General features: G+C 54.6%; 1 protein-coding gene across 3 annotated transcripts in view; it reads left to right on the top strand.

Moving 5' to 3' along the window:
- The window catches only part of Nphp4 (nephrocystin 4), an 86,115-nt gene that overhangs the window by 52,538 nt on the left and 16,776 nt on the right, over positions 1 to 16,801 (top strand). For all 3 annotated transcript variants that reach the window (XM_029476428.1, XM_021159368.2, XM_029476427.1), the window contains exons 12-17: positions 7,162 to 7,223; positions 8,434 to 8,550; positions 9,031 to 9,179; positions 9,276 to 9,467; positions 10,088 to 10,275; positions 15,590 to 15,750. In XM_029476428.1, the coding sequence (XP_029332288.1) occupies positions 7,162 to 7,223; positions 8,434 to 8,550; positions 9,031 to 9,179; positions 9,276 to 9,467; positions 10,088 to 10,275; positions 15,590 to 15,750 (869 nt within the window). The remainder of the gene's footprint in view (positions 1 to 7,161; positions 7,224 to 8,433; positions 8,551 to 9,030; positions 9,180 to 9,275; positions 9,468 to 10,087; positions 10,276 to 15,589; positions 15,751 to 16,801) is intronic.

Below are 16,801 nucleotides of genomic sequence, written 5' to 3' on the forward strand. Positions count from 1 at the left end.
TTTTTTTTTTATTTTTCGAGACAGGGTTTCTCTGTGTAGCCCTGGCTGTCCTGGAACTCACTCTGTAGACCAGGCTGGCCTCGAACTCACAAATCCGCCTGCCTCTGCCTCCCGAGTGCTGGGATTAAAGGCATGTGCCACCACGCCCAGCTTGCCCTGGCTCTTCTTGACTGTAATTTATTTTACATTTTATTTTTATTTTTAAGTATGTCCGTTCACTGCCAGTAGTCGCCAGCAGAACATGTTGAGTTGCCTAGAGCTGGAGTTAAGGCAGTTAGGAACTGGGAAATGACATGGGTCCTCTGCAAGAGCAATACGGGCTCTTAGCTGCTGAGCCATCTCTCCACTGCTCCCCACCCCCCAATTTTAGATTGTGCTGGGAATGTGGCTTAGTGGCAGCCCTAAATCCAATTCTCAGCACAAGGAAACGTGTGTGTTTAGCCAGAGAGAGTCAGGTCCCTGCTGCAGGACTCTGCTGGATTCTTCCCTTGATACAGAATCTCTCTCTCTGGACCTGGAGGGACTCTGGTGGCCAGTGTGACCCGGCAAGCTGTCTCCATCCCCCACAGCCCTGGGATGCAGGCACGCAGCTCTGCCTGGCTTCTTCTCATGGGTGCTGGAATTTAAACTCAGATCTTCATGCTTGAGCAACAAGTGCTCTTAACCAAGGAGACATCTCTGCAGCCCTGTGACTTTTTCCAGCAGTCAAGCATTTAAAAAAAAAAAACACCCTCTCCTTGCCCAGCTAAGGGAATGGATAAATAAGCCGATTTGTTTTCCAAATAAATGAAAGAAAGACAAAGAAGGAATCTCATTGGCTGATGTGATAGAAAGATAAAATCTCATTGGCTGATGTAATAGAAAGACCAGAGGCAGCATTGCAAGATCCCAGAACTCAGTGTCTCTGAGACCTGGTCCATCCTCCCATCTGTTCTCCTGTGCTCTCTCCCTTCCTGTCAGCTCTGTTTTCTCCAGAGCTGGCTTTTTGCCAGAAGTTTCTCTGAGCTCTGAGCCCAGGCCCTCCAGGATAATCCTTGGATTTAGGAATTCCAACAGAGCCTGTGTCACTTTGTCCCAGGAGAGTGTGGAGGTGGTGATCTTGCTGTGTCACCTGTATTTACGAACATTATGATGAAAGGAGCCAGGGACAGAGTGCAGTAGGGATGAGGGTGTTGCTGGGGACAGGGGGCTGGAGACAGGGTCACACACACACACACTCTGGGTGTGGGGTGAGGGGTGCAGGGTGGCTCACCATGGGAAAGTGCTCAGAAGGTCGAGTCTCAGGGAGAACAAGTGGAAGGTGTTGTTCATATGAGTTCCCACCCTCTCTGCTCCGCCCAGCTTCCCTCTCTGCAGGGGCCACATGGCACCTCAGTCTGCCCCAGCTTCCTCCGGCTGCCCCTGCTTTCCCCCTGCTTGAGACGTATAGTAGCTATCAGCCCCCGGCCCGCCCTTCAGCAGCCCCTGTGGATGTGGCTATGGAGGGGCTAACTGGTAAAGACCAAGTGGGCTGGGGGGCAGCAGGAAGTCAGAGCCCACTAGCCCAGCCTCCCTGAGTGCCTCCTTTCAGCTCAGAGCTCTCCCACGTGAGCCGGCTGGGGGTGTTTTCCTCTGGGACACATGAGCAGCAATTGGAGTCCTGAAGAAGCAGGGTGGTCCTGCGCACACTCTTAGTTCTTTACTGAAAGATTCACTGTCTGTCTGCAGAGAGGCATCTGTTTTGGTTCTTGTGGACATCCGGAATGGCTCTGTAGTGCAGTAGCATAGCTGTACATGTCTCAGTGGCTTTTCCGCCTTGCTCCAGGCTTAAAAGTCATTGCCTCCCAAGACCCCAGTAAAAGACTGAAATATCCACAAGCGTCTAACCTGCGAGGGGAACTTTGTAGACCCCAATGTCTGTCACCTTAAGTGAGGTATTCTGGCTTCCCCTTGTGAATCATCCTTTTTATTTTTCCTATAAAGCTGACAGAGAGCGAGGTCTGTTCATCACCGACCGTGAGAGAGCAAGCTCCAAACCACTAGAGGGCGCACAGGCCGCACTTTTGATTTATCTTGGTGTTTCCTTGACCCATATTTTGCTTTTGAGTGTTACAGTGGCGACAGCATTTTGGATTGTTTGCTCAGAGGATCTGAAAGCACTCCGGTAACAGGGGTCATCGCAGATATCCGCTGCCGTGTGCCCCAGGACACCTGTGCTTACATCCCGGCAGCTGCCACTGTGCTGTGGGGCTCCTCTGGCAGATGGGCATCCATGTGTCAGGGGAGTCTGGTCGCCCCACAGAAGTGTGTGTGTGTGTGTGTGTGTGTGTGTAGGGGGGATGCTTTTGGCCACGTTGGACACAGCAGTAGAATCTTCAGTGCATTTGCTGTGGAGGGCTGGGCTGGGTATGGAGAGCGTGGTCCCTGTCAGCAAACAGAGCTGAGCTTGACCTTTCAGGGCCCCAGGCAGGTCACCTGGCTTCTCCATCCCCTGAGGGTCATGGCCTGAGTTCAGTCAGGTAGAGGCCCACACCTGCCCCATCACCAAGTTCTCCCTTTATCTCTTAGTGTGCCATTTTCCCATCCTTGTGATCTGAGCCTCAGGAAGGACTGGTGGCTTAGCCGCACAGAGTGAGGAATAAAGGCCTTTCACATGGGTGTGCCTTGTGCGTCCCCAGCACCTGGAACCCATTAGTCCTGACTTATCCTTTATCCTCATGGTCTGTTGAGAGGGAACATCTTTTGCTACCCTTCTTTAGGTTTAGTGATGGTCTCATTAGGGCCCAGGCCTTTTCTTCCTCTCCCTCTCTGTGATGGGCCACACTGTCGCCATCTCTGCCTCTACCCTTCCCGAGCTGAGGCTTGTTGCCAGGCAACTGCTTCATGCCCTCTCCTTTCTTGCTCCTTCAGGGCCTTTGCTCTCCTGTCTTGTGGTCGACCACAAGTGGCTGTGGTCTGGGCATTCAGTGAGCCAAGTGCTTTCCTCTGCCCACACCCCTTCACCTCTCACCCCATGTGCCGGCTGCTTCCCAGCGAATCCTGTGCAGCCCTCTCAGGAAGGGAGCTCATGCATGGGGTTGGGGAGCCCCAAGCTGCCAAGGCCATCAGCAGGAAGATGCCATGGTAACCTAACCCATCCTCCTTCCCAGAAAGAACATGCCCGGCCTCTGCAGGTTCTGTGCTCCTGAGGACCCCAGTGCCAACCAGTCCTGGGACAGTGGTGGAGGTCCTGGCCCTTGTTAGTTAGTTCTCTGCCTTGGCATCTTTCTGTGGCCCTTTCATAAGTACAAGCACATGATAAATGGGACCCGTGAACCAGAGGGCTGAGAAAGTAGAAGGTGGGAAAGGTCACTGCCTGTCCTGTCTGCTCACTGTCACACGGCACGGACAAATGGCCACTCCGTGACTCCCGAGGTATGTGATGGGTCCAGGTCCCACTCTCCCGAGTCGCTGTACATCAAGAAGGTGACGGTGGATGTCAGAGGTTGTCGGGAGACACTGCCTCGTGCCGCAGTCCCCGTCCTCTGGCGGGCACCGTGCGGAGCAGGAAAGCATCTTGCACACTCACTGTCGCTGGGAGGGAGGCCAGCCAGCTATGATCATGGATGGAGACCGTGCCTCTGTCTTGTTTGTGACAGTGTCCAACATGCATGGTCAGGCCACAATATGCTGAGGGCTGCCCAGGGCTGGAGGGAAGCAGCTCACTGTGTCCCAGAGAAAGTCTCACCTTAGGGCCACACTGCAGCCCCTCTCTATAGGATGCACAGAAGGCAGGGGACACACTGGCCTTGGATCTTAGAGTGACCCTAAGGGACCTGTGACAGCTCAGATTGGGGTCAGAACGTGGGCTCCTGCCTGGCCTTCGGGGACCCTCGCTTAGACACGAGGAGGACATTGTGGCTTCTCGATGCCAAACTGACAGAGAGCTGGGGTGGGCAGTGGACAGTTTGCTGACAGCAGTTCTTGGCGCGTGGAGCGTGGCAGAGAGCATAGATGTCAAGACAGTTAGACGGTTCTCAGCGGGCCATGGAGCCTGCTGAGGCAGGCCAGGGAGCCGTTTTCCTAGTTCCTGGCATTTGAGCAGCAGCCTCTGCTGGTGTCTGGAGACCCCTTGTCTCTTCCCTCTGAACTCTGCAAGCTTGCGTGCAACTGAGCTGCACTGCCTTCCCAGGATCCTTTGACTCGAGAAAAACCATGGTCTCTGAGTCCGCACGTTCCCCTCTGTGGACAAGGCCACTGCTCAAACCCAGAGGTCCAGGCTCAGCCAAATGCTACCTCAGCCCCAGGAATGGAGGCCAGCGTTGGAGGGCGCATTCTGTGGAGAAGCAGCGGCAGTCAGCAGCTGCCGGCCACCTGTGGAGCCGCGCGAGCAGGCTGTGGAGCAGGCTGTGAGCAGGCTGTGCTGATTGCTGTCATTACTTCTGCCAAAGGACCTTGTAGCTGTGGCAGGGCCACCGTGGAGGATCTGACAAGTAGCACCTAGCTATAATTAAAGCCTTATACATTCGGTGGTCACATGGGAACTCACAGTAGCAGGTGGGCGCAGTGGTGGGGTTGTGCCCTGCAGGCCACTCCATTCAGGGAGCAATGAGCCTGCAGCAGGCCAGCCAGCCATGCACCGTGGCTCCCCTTCCTCGCCCCTCAGTGCATGGCATAGAATTGTGCCGTGTGTTCGGTCACCAGCTCTTCTTACTGTAAGCCCAGCATGCTGCCCTGACAAGCTGGGCGCTCCAGCAACCTCTTTGCCCCAGGGGTTCCTTGCTGTACAAGGTCCTGGTTGTATCGGTTCAGGGACGTGTAGTGTGCACTTGGACATCCTGCAAGGCAGACATGGGCACACAGATCCGTTGTCCTGGGGTCCATGTGTTATCCGGGGTTTTCCTCCCAGTTGTGCGCTATAGCAGAAGGGGGTCTTCCCATCAGACACACCCTTCCTGTGGGGCCATGGTGCACCGCAAGGAGGGATGAACAACCTCTAAGAGAGAAAGACTGGAAAATGAGCCTCTCGGGGTCCCATGTATTTCTTCCCAACCTGCGTTTCTCTCGGGTGTGGGTTGGGCCCTCCCAACCTAGGCTCACAGCAGGTGTCATAAGAGGGCTGCCAGAGCCTCTCAAAGGCTGTTTTAACTCTCTCAGAAGGTAAAATTGCATGGTAAGTCACAATATAAAGAATTACCTGAAGAAACATTCCATACAATACCCAAATTTGAGCCTGTGGGGGAGAAGCAGTAATGGGCCCGGGTAACGCTGCCCCCAGCTTTCCCTCGCCCGGAGGATGCCCAGGCCGGAGCCTAAGTGCTGGCTTCTCTCAGCTAAGGATAATGGAGCCATCTCCTGCAATTTTCCCTCTTCACTGAAATCAGCCTGCAGAGTTTCCCAAGTCCCCCATTAGGGCGGAACAGAGTAGAGTTTTTCTGCTTCATCTTGGGGCTGTTTTAGGTAAAGGAGAGAGCTGCAGAGGGTGTTCTGGGGACCTGGCCTGGCTCCCCGTGGTGGGCGGCTGGGGGGGAACACTCAACTTGCCTCCAGAGAGCCGAGACCATCTTCCTTCTGGCTCCCACACAACAGCCTCCTCGGACAGGAGTGTCTGGGTCACTGGGAACCCTGCAGGTTGACATGTTAGGAGAGAGGGGGTGGGCGAGCACACATGTCCCAGGTGGCGGCTGGGGCTGTACCACGAGCCTTATCGAGAGCTGTACCAGCCAGGCCGGGCAGTTGGGTTACCTGAGGCCGAAGTCCTTTTGGGCTGGTTCCCACTTCTGCTCCTGGAACTCCCTGCCATCTTGTCCCCACAGTGAGGCCTCTCAAGGCCTCAACCAGACCCTTGTGAGGCCTGGGGCCAGATGCAGCATCTCCTAAGGGGCCCTCTGGAAAGCAGCCAGAGGCCGGGCAGTGATGGCCGATGCCGTGCAGGCTTGAGCAGTGTGCTCTGGGTGTCTCCTCAATGGCGAGTATGCTGGCATGGTTTTTGCTTTGTTGCTACCCAGAGTGAAGTAGGAGGCTGCCAGGCATTCTCCACACAGGTGGTACAGAGCCAGGGTCACCAGGCTGTTTAGCCCCAGGGGACCTTGGGAAGTGTGAGAGATTCATTCTTGACATTTGTGGGTCAAGTGGAGACTTGGGCAACAAGGGCCCCAGGGGAGGAAGAGAAGGCTTTATGAGTTCCTGGTGTCTCTTGTTGGTCCTGTGAGTGTTGGACAAGGCCCTAGGGAGAGGGTACAATTTTTCTGGAAATCAAGTGTACTCTGGGATGAGGTCCTCTAGAAGTGTCCATTGTGCCATCCCTGGGGACTGTGGATCCAGGCAAGGACTGGACATGGAGCTGGAGATGGCAGCTGTGACCTTAGGGACAGCTGTCGGGCCACACCGTGGTCTCTGGGGGTCAGGCAGAGGAGGCCCTCCCTGTCTGACAGACTGGGGTCTCCTTGAGGCTGCCCCATATCTATAGATGGTGTGACCGTGGAGCTGGAGGCATGCTTGACGTGGTTGCAAGATGACATGGCTGTGAGAACCTGCACACACCAGCCTCAGCCTCAGCCCTGGCCTCACTGCTATGCAGCTACAGGACAGGGGGTGCAGGTGGCCCCTCGTCACCCAAGCTCCCTGGAGGAGCTTGTCATTCTGCAGAGGATCCCTTGGGTACTGGATCCTGCACTGGCCTCTGAAGGGTCACAGCTGCTGTCAGCCCCCTGCTCCGAGGAGCTTGGTGGAGGGCTGGCTTTGACTTCTGAGTAGACTTCCCAAAGGTGCATCTGCACCATGAATGAGGGGCCTGGGGGCCTGGCTAGGCTTGGTAGGTTGGATTGGGACTGAGAGCCAAGCCCCAGCCTCCGCACTGTTGTGCTAGGCATACCACAGAGCTGGGCACTCCCAGGGCAGTGGGTGTGAGTGGCCGAAAGCCTTCAGTAGTGCGGCAGTGTGTCAGAGAGGGCTAGTGTCAGGGACCACACTTAGCAAGGCTGCTCGCTGCAGAAGGAAGTAGGTAGACCTGGGCAAGGTCAGAGCAAGGGGTGAGGGGTCAGGGCGAGGGGTGAGGGGTCAGAACGGGGTTGTGGGGAGGGAAGGGAGCAGCTGCTTCCAGTCCTGTTAAGGATGAGGTAAAAAGACAGTGGGCCCAACTGGACTGGCATCTGGTCTCTGGGCCAGGCCGAGGCTGACAGCCCTTTTGTTCCCCGACCCCAGGCACACCAGCACTAGCTGCCCGGGATCTTGCTGCAATACAGGACTCTCCTGTGGGCCCAGGGGTAAGTCCAGGCTCAAGGTGATCTCTTAGGAATTCCAGAAGAAGGGCTCAGGGAGTTTGGGCCTCCGAAAGGACTCTGCTTGCATGCCGGGGCTGGAGGTATCTGGTACCTCCCAACACCCCCACACCCCCAGCCCTTCTCTGCCCCGCATGCAGCATGCTTTACTAGCTGATTTCCAGGTCTGGCTGCCAGTCTGGTGGCTTCCTGCCTGGTTAGTGATCCTGTACCCTGCTGCTCAGACTTAAAATGCCACATTCTCCCAGTGGTGTGGCCTGTAGAGCCAGTGACAGTCTGAGACGCTGGAACCTGGCTTTCACCCCTCCCAGAGGGGCACTACTTGGCAGGCTGGGGGGGCTCTCGTGTCCCCTGGCCCTGGGTGGCTTTGACTGCACAACTTTTATCCCCATCCTGGGAATAACTTTCAGAGAAGCCATATCCAAGGTGCAGTCTGCAGGCCAATTCCTATCTCCTGCTGGCCTGGTAGTCTGAAGTGGGCTGAGTGGACCCGGAGACCCTTCCCAGGCCCCAGAGATACTGCCCAGTGCCCACTGCTCCTGCGCTCATTCTGCTGTGCCCTCCTTTGGGCCAGATGTCCCTGCAGGGAGCCATCACCCCTCAGATGTGTGCACCTGAAGCAGAGTCCATCTGTGAGACACATGCGATAGTGCAGCCTGGTGTTGCGCCCAGCCCCGCCCCGCCCCGCCCCGCCCTACCCTGCCCCACCCCACCCTGCCCCACCCCTGCCTTTTGATATCAGCATTCATTCTTCACCTGTGAACATAGTGTGGTCACTGTCTTGGTGAGGAGACTCAGTGGGCAGGAAGTTGGACAGAACCATAGAGGGTGTCCAGTGCAAGGGTAGGGGCGAAGCCCGACGATACATACACACTGTCTGATCCTGCTGCAGGACGCCCCCTCCTCTCCACTAGCCTTCCTGCTGTGACTGTTCTCATTCCAACTGTGATGTTTGAGAGATCACAGCACCAGGCCTCCTCATAATTATGCATTAAGGAAGTTTGGAGGGCCCTGGATGTTAGAGCAGCCGCTGGCTGCGAGGGTGCCGACATTACTCCTGGCAGCGATGCATGGGAGCCATCATTCTGTCCCATGGGGTCTGTGCAGGCACGTGTGTGTGTGTGTGTGTGCGCTCACATGAGCGCTGGGGGCTCCCTGAGCTGACTGACATCTCACCCAAGCCCTCGCCCTACAGCTCTCGCTCTCCCAGCTGACGGCTTCCCCGCTGTCCCCGGCTCTGCAAAGCTCTTCCAAGCCCCCTCCTCAGCTCCCAGACAGCTCTCAGTCCCCAGAGGGTCCCCAGCTCCAGGCCGTGAGTGTACCCTCCTGTCCCTCATCACCCGTCATGGGAAGGGAGTTTGATGTTTGGTTGGCTAGGTGACAGGGCCCTTGGGGTTTTCTCCGTGATGTGGGGCTGTGGGATGGGATGGGCAGGAGGTGGCGCCTGGCTTCCCACCTCACGCATTTGCTGCCGCCGCCGTCCCGCGTCTGAGACAGGATAGGAATGTGATGCCCCACAGCCGTGCTTGGTGCCAGTGTCTCCGTAGCACTGGTCTGCTTATTCAGTTTGTGGTTTGTAAGTCACAGAAGCAGTTGCTCTCTAAGATACAGAGTGACCGACTCACCCTGAATACAGATAACAACAGAACCTTTATAGTTTGTCCCAAGTATTACACGGCACCCACGACCCTACAGAAGCCATCGGGGCAGCCCAGCCTTAGACTGAGCACCTTTGGGGCCCTCAGTGGTGGGTTCTTGCTGCATTCACCTGGAGCCTGGTTTTGTTGGGCAGGAATCTGTATTAGAGAGTAGGGTCTCTCACCTGGAAGCCGACCTGAGCCAGCCGGCCTCGCTCCAGGGAACGCCTGCTGTCGAGCACCTACAGGAACTTCCCTTCACTCCTCTGCATGCTCCCATCGTCGTGGGAGCACAGACCAGGAGGTGAGGCTTGGCGGGAGAGGGCTTGGGCCCCTCGGCTTTGAAGAGCAGGCTCTCGCACCTCCTGGGGTCAGGGGCTGAGGGGTTTGTCTGTTTCAGCTCTAGAAGCCAGCTCTCCAGAGCTGCAATGGTGCTTCTGCAGTCTTCTGGCTTCCCCGAGATCCTTGATGCCAGCCAGCAGCCAGTGGAGGCCGTCAATCCCATAGACCCTGTGAGGTTCAACCCTCAGAAGGAAGAGTTGGACTGTCTTCGAGGGAATGAGATTGTGCTGCAGTTTCTTGCCTTCAGCAGGTAGTTTCCAGGGGTCCCGGCATCGTGTGGCTTCCTCACGCTGAAGGTCTGACTCTCAGCATGCTGTGTGGTCAGAGTTTTTCCAGCTGGGTCAGGACCACCTGCTTTTCTCAGTTAATTGGCACACGTAGTATTTGTGTGTGTTTACAGGGTGGTTGGTAACCTGTCATGTGATATGGTGTGTTTGTGGAGTGGTTGGTAATCTGTCATATGAATACAGTGTGTAGCGACTGGGGCAGTAACCTGCTATCTTTGTCTTAAACATTAGTGCATTCCTCATGTTGACCTCAGCGCCGCCGTCTGATTTTACATTTTCCTGACTGGGGCCCTCCTTTGTAAATGTCAGAGGCCCTCCTCTGTGCAGTCTTCAAGGCTAATTAAAGCCTACCCCATGTGTGCCAGGTTCTCAGATGCCACTGTTGTTGATAGCAGCAACTCCAGGCAAGAGGTCATGGCACCTGGAGTAGCCCCCGTCCTGTCCCCTGAGAGGACAAAGCAGTCCTCTGTGGTAACTGAGGCAGCCTCTGTGACCACAGTCCCTACGCCGTCCCTGTGCGTCACACCGTGGGATTACATCACACGCTGTGGATGTCTGACTAGATTCCCTGTCTTGTACTCAGAGCCGCCCAGGACTGCCCAGGAACGCCGTGGCCACAGACTGTGTATCTCACCTTCCAGTTTTACCGTTTCCCACCCGAGACCACGCCACGCCTGCAGCTGGTCAAGCTGGATGGGACGGGCAAGAGCGGCTCTGGCTCCCTGTCCCACATCCTCGTCCCCATTAATAAAGATGGCTCCTTTGATGCTGGTAAGTGCTGAACGAAGGAATCCTGTGCTCAGCCTTGCGGAACAGTTGCTTTATGCTTCCTTTTCTTTTTATTTATATGTCTGTGTCTGTGTCTGTGTGTCTGCCACTCGTGTGTGATCACCCATGGAGGCTGGGAGAGATCCTATGGAGTTGGAGTCACGGTGACTGTGAATGGGGGCTGGAAATCAGACGTCCTTCCAAGAGCAGCAGGTGCTCCTAACTGCAGAACCACCTCTCCATTCCCATGAATGGTATTCTTAGGAGTGGGCTATTGTGTGCAGCTTGCCATATGTGTGGACTTGAGAGAACGGAGTGATTGGTCTGTGTGTAAGACCAAGCTCCATGCTGGCTGGCTGTGCTCTGCCCAGGACCCCTAGTCAGCCTTACATCAGCGTCAATCCCCTCTTACAAGGATTTCTTTCCACAGTGCCTCTGCAACTCAGGTTTCTGACAAGCTTACACCCAATATTATAACGCCATCTAAGAATTAAAAACAATTTTTAATACCACTAGCTATCATGCCAGTATTACAGTTCCTTCCTGCAGATATTCAGTTTAAAATGTAATCTGTTCAGAAATCGGGTCTCAGGCTGTGAGATGGCTCAGCAGGTAAAGATACCTTCCACCAAGCCCGAAGTCCTGAGTTAATTCCCCGGGACCCACATGGTGGAAGGAGAGAACCCATTCCTGCAGTTGTTTCTCTGACCTCTACTTGTGCACTGTGGCATGTGTGCATATATGCAAATGTGGGCACACACACACACACACACACACACTGATTGTAATTAAAGACAGAAACAGAGATGGAGTCCCCCTTCTGTGGTGGGTGTGGCCCTCTCTTGTTGGCTGTACTGTGTTGCAGTGTGTGAGCCACACCGTCCTTTAGCCCTTCCGAGGCAGTCTAGACAGGTTTTCTGTCTCGTGGGAGTGGCTCACAGGTGTTCTCTGACTCCTCCTTTCCTGGGCACTGGGGTGAGGCCTCTGGTTTTTGTGGTGACACTTTTGCAGCACTGGCCTGTCCCCTTGAAATTTCTGTAGTCACTGACTGTACCCGCTACATGTGGTTTCGTGCTTCTCTGGAGAGGACACAAGAGTCCCTGTCTGCTTTGGATACCTCTCCTCAGCAAGCAGGTGCTCCCATGATCTGAGCGTCTCGCCAGCTATGAGGACTTACGTGTGTGTGGTTCACGTGGGACAGGCTGGATAAACGATGACAGGGTGCTTTGGCATTCCCCAGGCAGGCAGTGGCTTACCGCTCCAGGTTTCATTTAAATCACACAAGGCAGAAACACACGTTTCTGACACTCATGAGACCACGCTTCGGTCTGGATTCCTGCCATCTCTTGAGGTGGACAGTGGCCAGGAAACCATCCTCCAGCTCCAGTGCCAGGAGAAGCCGCTTTTGCAGAGCTCAGAGACAGGCTGTGAGGCTCAGGGATGCAGGAGGAGGAGAGGCCGTGGCGTGTGTTGGGGAGATAGCATGCAAGGGGAACGAGTCTGAGAGGCATTCAGTCCAGTGGGAACATGGCCCTCAGGCACAGGGGAGGAGTGAGCACGCTCTGAAATGCAGCCTAGAGATGATGTCACAGAGCTTGCAGGGAATAAGAACCGAGACAGCGACAGGTGGCTGTGAAGGAGCCCTAGTTTCCGTTATATTTGTATACTAACCTGAAAATTCCTAAACAAACAAACAAACAAACAAACAAAAAACCCAAAAAACTTCGCTGCTCTCTGGCGCTAATGCTGCTAGGTTGGAAACCTGCCATCAACCCCCCCCAACCCCCTTAAACTTTCTGAACTGATTTAAAAAACTAAGACATGCCACTCGTGACGAGTCAGTAAATAAACCAAACTAGAAGCGGCTAGTTATTTGAAAGGGAACAGCAACTAATGCCACATGCGAAGACTCAACGAGACAGAAGTTAACTGGTGTGCAGGCTGCCACCTGTGCTGGGAGAGAAGAGAGCCTTGGGACAGAAGCATGGGTTCCGGGCAGGGGACACAGGACAAACGTGACACAAGCTAGGAGGAGGTCTCAGCTGGGTGGTCCCCTGTTTCTTTCCAGAGTCAGAAAGTACAGATCAAAACATCTCTTCTCTCTCTGTTTATTTATAACAAAGCAGTTATGGGAACATTTCACCCCGAGAACCAGCTCTGAGAATACCTCTGGCTTCCACCCCTGAAGCTTACACTGCCATGGCAGAAGGCATCCGCTGTAACAGCAGCCCGACGCCCTGTGGCCAAGGGCAGCCTTCCTGCTTGCCTGAGCCCTCTGGACTCTAGCTTCTGCTCCCTCTCCGCCCGCCCCCCAGCAGGCCTGGATTGAGGTGGTCAGGACAGCCCCGCCCCTCTCTCCCTTACCCTACTGCCCCTGTCCTCAGGAGCAAGAGCAGAGAAGCCAAGCAGGTCGCTGCACACAGAGGCTCCAGGCCAGAGGAGGGCAGCACTGGGCAGTTCTGGGTTTTCTCAGATCTATGGCCTCCACTCTTAAGTTTCCAGCCAGCCTGGGACGTGACACACTTCAAGCAGCTGGCAACCGAGATGCCACCTCCAGCAGAGTCACCTCTCAGAACTGACAGAGGGATAAGGACATTTCAGAACACAACGAAGACAATGCTGCAGACCAAAGCAACCCAGGGCAGCAACCCAGGGCTACGAAGCCAGCACTGCACACGACACTTAGGAATGGAGCGCACAGAGGAAGCGAGACAGTCCCAACTGAGACAGCACAGGGAGAGTCAGTCTCACGCACTGGAGTCCACGCGTCCTGACAGAAAACCATCAAAGCCCGGGTGTGAACAGAAAGGACCACGCAGAGGACCATCCAGCAGACTGTAGGAACCAGCAAATTCACCACATACAAACTGTCATCGCGAGCAAGAAGGAACAAACCAGGACGTGCACACTGCCAGATGTCAACGTAAAAAGGAGGAGAGCACACACCGTCCCAAAAGACACACCGGCAGGAGCGCAGGGTGGGGTGCCCAGACACCGGCAGGAGCGCAGGGTGGAGTGCCCAGACACCGGCAGGAGCGCAGGGTGGAGTGCCCAGATAACCCCACCGAACCACAGTCAGCTGATTTCACTTATTAATAAAACACGCAATAAATTCACTCTCTGATTGAAAGATGCAGATAACGTGATCAGAATTAAAAGCAACGTGACCCGGCTCCAGACACCCAGGGCTGGCAGTTGAAGGGTCTACGCTGTCTGTCAAGGAAGTGGAAGCCCAGGGGGACCCCATGCGGTCAGTCTGATGTCTAACGAAGTGGACATCAAGCCACGATCGGAAGAAAAAAACTTCCACACACGAGTCAAGAAGATGCGAGAAAGTTGTAAATATGCACGCACCTGGCTCTGTGTCACCCCACACAAACGCTAACGGAGGTACAAAGTCAGGCAGGCAAGAGCAGGCAACTCTAGCAGCATAGATCCAACACCCAGGTCATCCAGACTAGAAATTAACAAGCCCCAGGGTTAAACTATGTCACAGGCATTTACAGACTGAACACACAGTCTTCCCAGCAGCCCATGAAACTTAGTGTAAAACTCGCCACATGCTTGGTCCTAAAACCGGCTCTACTGTAGAGCAACTAAAAATAAAAAAGAGAAAACCAGTCAGTGTATATGTGTGTGAGCGTGCGTGTGCCATGTGCATGCAGTGCCTGTGGAGGCCAGAAGAGGGCAACGGATTCCCTGTACCTGAAGTCATAGGCCATTAGGAGGAACCATGCCAGTGCCAGGAACCAAACCTGGGTCCTCTGCAAGTCGGTGCTGCCCCTGTCCTCTGAGCCGCTGTCTCCATCCCCTCTCTTTGCTATGTTTGGTCATTAATTTCCTTCCCCATTTTCTCGCCTTGCCTAATTCATTTTTCTTAGATCTTCTGATTTTGTAGACGTACGACGGTGTGCAGAGCTATGCTTTTTTCTGTGTCTCATTCACTGAGAAGCTGTGCTTTCTAGAAACCCCTTTCCTCTTCCTCCTCCTCCTCCTCCTCGTCTTCATCCTCCCCCTCTTTGTCCTTTTTCCTCTTCCTCCTACATGGGATCTCAGGTAGCCAGGCTAACCTTGGACTCACTATATAGCCCAGGCTGGCCTTGAACTCCTGATCCTCCTGTTTCCACCTCCCCAGTGCTGGTATGACAGGCGTGTGAGGTGTGTGCCATCAAGTCCGGCTTTTCTAGAAGACCTTGTGTTCCCTTCCATAGTTACTTAGGACTGAGCTGTGAATTTTCTTTGATTAATTTTTTTTTAATGAATTCTAGTTTATGGCATTGTATTCAGAGAGCTGGACTTGTTTTTTTCTACTCTCTGTGATGTATTTAAGTTTTCTTTGTTTTCCTGGTGTACTCAGTTCGTGTTCTAGGGTGCACAGCTTGGTGCTTCTCTGCAGAGGCCTACAGGGTAGGTGTCCTCCCTTTGTTGTGGGAGGTTAGATCTGCCCTTGAATAGAACGTGGGTAACACTTTCTGTTGTGTGTCCCCCGCTCCCCCCCACCCCGAGTGAGGTAGCAGAGAGGATGTCATGGAGGGAAGGAGTGCCCTCTGAGGAACTGCATGCAACCCTCCTCTGTGGAGGTGAGGGCTCCGCCCATCGTGGCTTCGTGGATGCCATTGGCACTGTTGACAGTAGAAAGAGGAAACGCTGCTTTGAGGGTCCCTCGGCATTGCTGCTACATGCGCTTTAACTAACGGTGATCTCACTGCCAGCTTTGTCTGTTCAGAATTAATGATCGTGTCTCCCCAGGAAGATGAAGGCAGAGGCCGCAGTGTAGCTACCATGTCAGTAAGCCTGGGGTAGGTGCAACCTTAGAGAGGGGCCTGGGATTTCTCTGGGCCAGTGTCCTGCACTAGGAGCTCAGCAGTGACATGCTAAAACATCGTTGAGTGTGTGTGTGTGTGTGTGCGCGTGCATTCATTTGCGTGTGCACACACACACATGTGATCCAGCCTTGACAGCACATGTGGACTGGTCTCTTCCTTAAGTTCTGTGTATAGAATAATAAACTCCTTGGCGAGCCTCGAGGGACGCTCTCCCCATCCATCACCCTCCATTTTACAAGGACTCGGTGGAATCCATAAGTCTTATTTTGGGAGCTTATTGTGCACACTGGAAAGAAGTACAGTCTCCCGAACGCGACTCCTCGCTTTGTTAATTTGGGTACTTCATGATGCTTTTGATTAATGTGTTTATTAACTGTCATTGTGACGGAAGCAGAAATTAGTAATCATGACCAGGGCAGAAATATCTCCTCATGTAAGGATGATAAATGGCCCTAATTACCTGCGGACTCAGCCCAGGCTCCTCTGCGCAGGCTCCCCCGGCCTCCAGCTGAGGTACATGGTGGATCCCGAGTTCCTGAAGCCAGGAGAGCAGCGCTGGTTCGCCCACTACCTGGCTGCTCAGACGCTGCAGGTCGACGTCTGGGATGGAGACTCCTTGCTCCTCATTGGGTCTGCTGGCGTCCAGATGAAGGTAGCCACCCTGAGGGATGGGCTCCGCGGCGGTGTGGGACAAGTCACTATTCAGCCTGTTGGGTAGGGACACTGCCCAGTACCGGGTTGTACCCTGTTCCCTAGCGACAAACAGGACAGTGTTCCCTGCCCTCTGAGGGGACAGTCTTTCCCACGGAGGCTGGATTCTACAGCCATGTGTTTTTAGTGAGCTTCTCTCCCACACTGTCCTGCCAGGCCACACCACTTCTGTCTCTTCCAAAGTGATGCAATCTATCGGATGTCTAAGGGCAGGTACTGGTCACCTGTCGTCTGAGGTGGCTGGAGCTGGCCCGTCAGAGGGGAGAATGACTGAGGTATGGGAAGATGGCTGGTTTCTGTTGGCAGTCATGATTTTCTCTTGCCTTCCCTATTCTGAGAGTCAAACCCAGGACGGCGAGCATGCCGGGCAGGCGCTGCTGCTGAGCTACCCCCAAGCATCTGACTCGTGTGCTGTGATTTTAGTTAGAATCTTCTGCACGTGTGTCCCCGCCCTCTCCCCTGCTGATGCTCAGGCCTCTCACTCTTTCCCGGGCTTTCTCCTCCAGTCTTTCTGTGTTGTGATGTGAACCCAGGGTATCAGCAGCAGATCACCATTAAGACCCTAGGCTGGCCTCTGCCCTGTGTAATCATAGTGGTTGCTGGTTGGGGTCTCTCCTAGATCCCAGCCACACCGCCTCCCAGGCTCCCTGCCTGAGACCCATGGATTCCAACTGCCACCCGCTCCGCTTCTGTGTGCCTGACCCCAGCCCCTCCCTCATTCCCGCCCGACTCTCTTAACCCATCCAGTCTCCACTGTTGCCTCTGCTGTGCACCTTGGCTTGAGTGTCCTCTGTGAGGATGGGGTTCCTTGGCTAGGGATGGTATGTAGATGCAGGAGGCAGGCTCTGCAGTAGAGCGCATCCAGGAAGGATGCAAGGGACTTGGCAAGGCAGCATGGTGGGGAGTACTGCCCGGCCCCAACCACACATTACCTCACTGTCTCTATCTCTGTGGGAATTCCTCGGTGCGCATCTGTGTGTCTGTGTATATGT

Source organism: Mus caroli, chromosome 4, assembly GCF_900094665.2.
Source record: "Mus caroli chromosome 4, CAROLI_EIJ_v1.1, whole genome shotgun sequence".
NCBI lineage: Eukaryota > Metazoa > Chordata > Mammalia > Rodentia > Muridae > Mus > Mus caroli.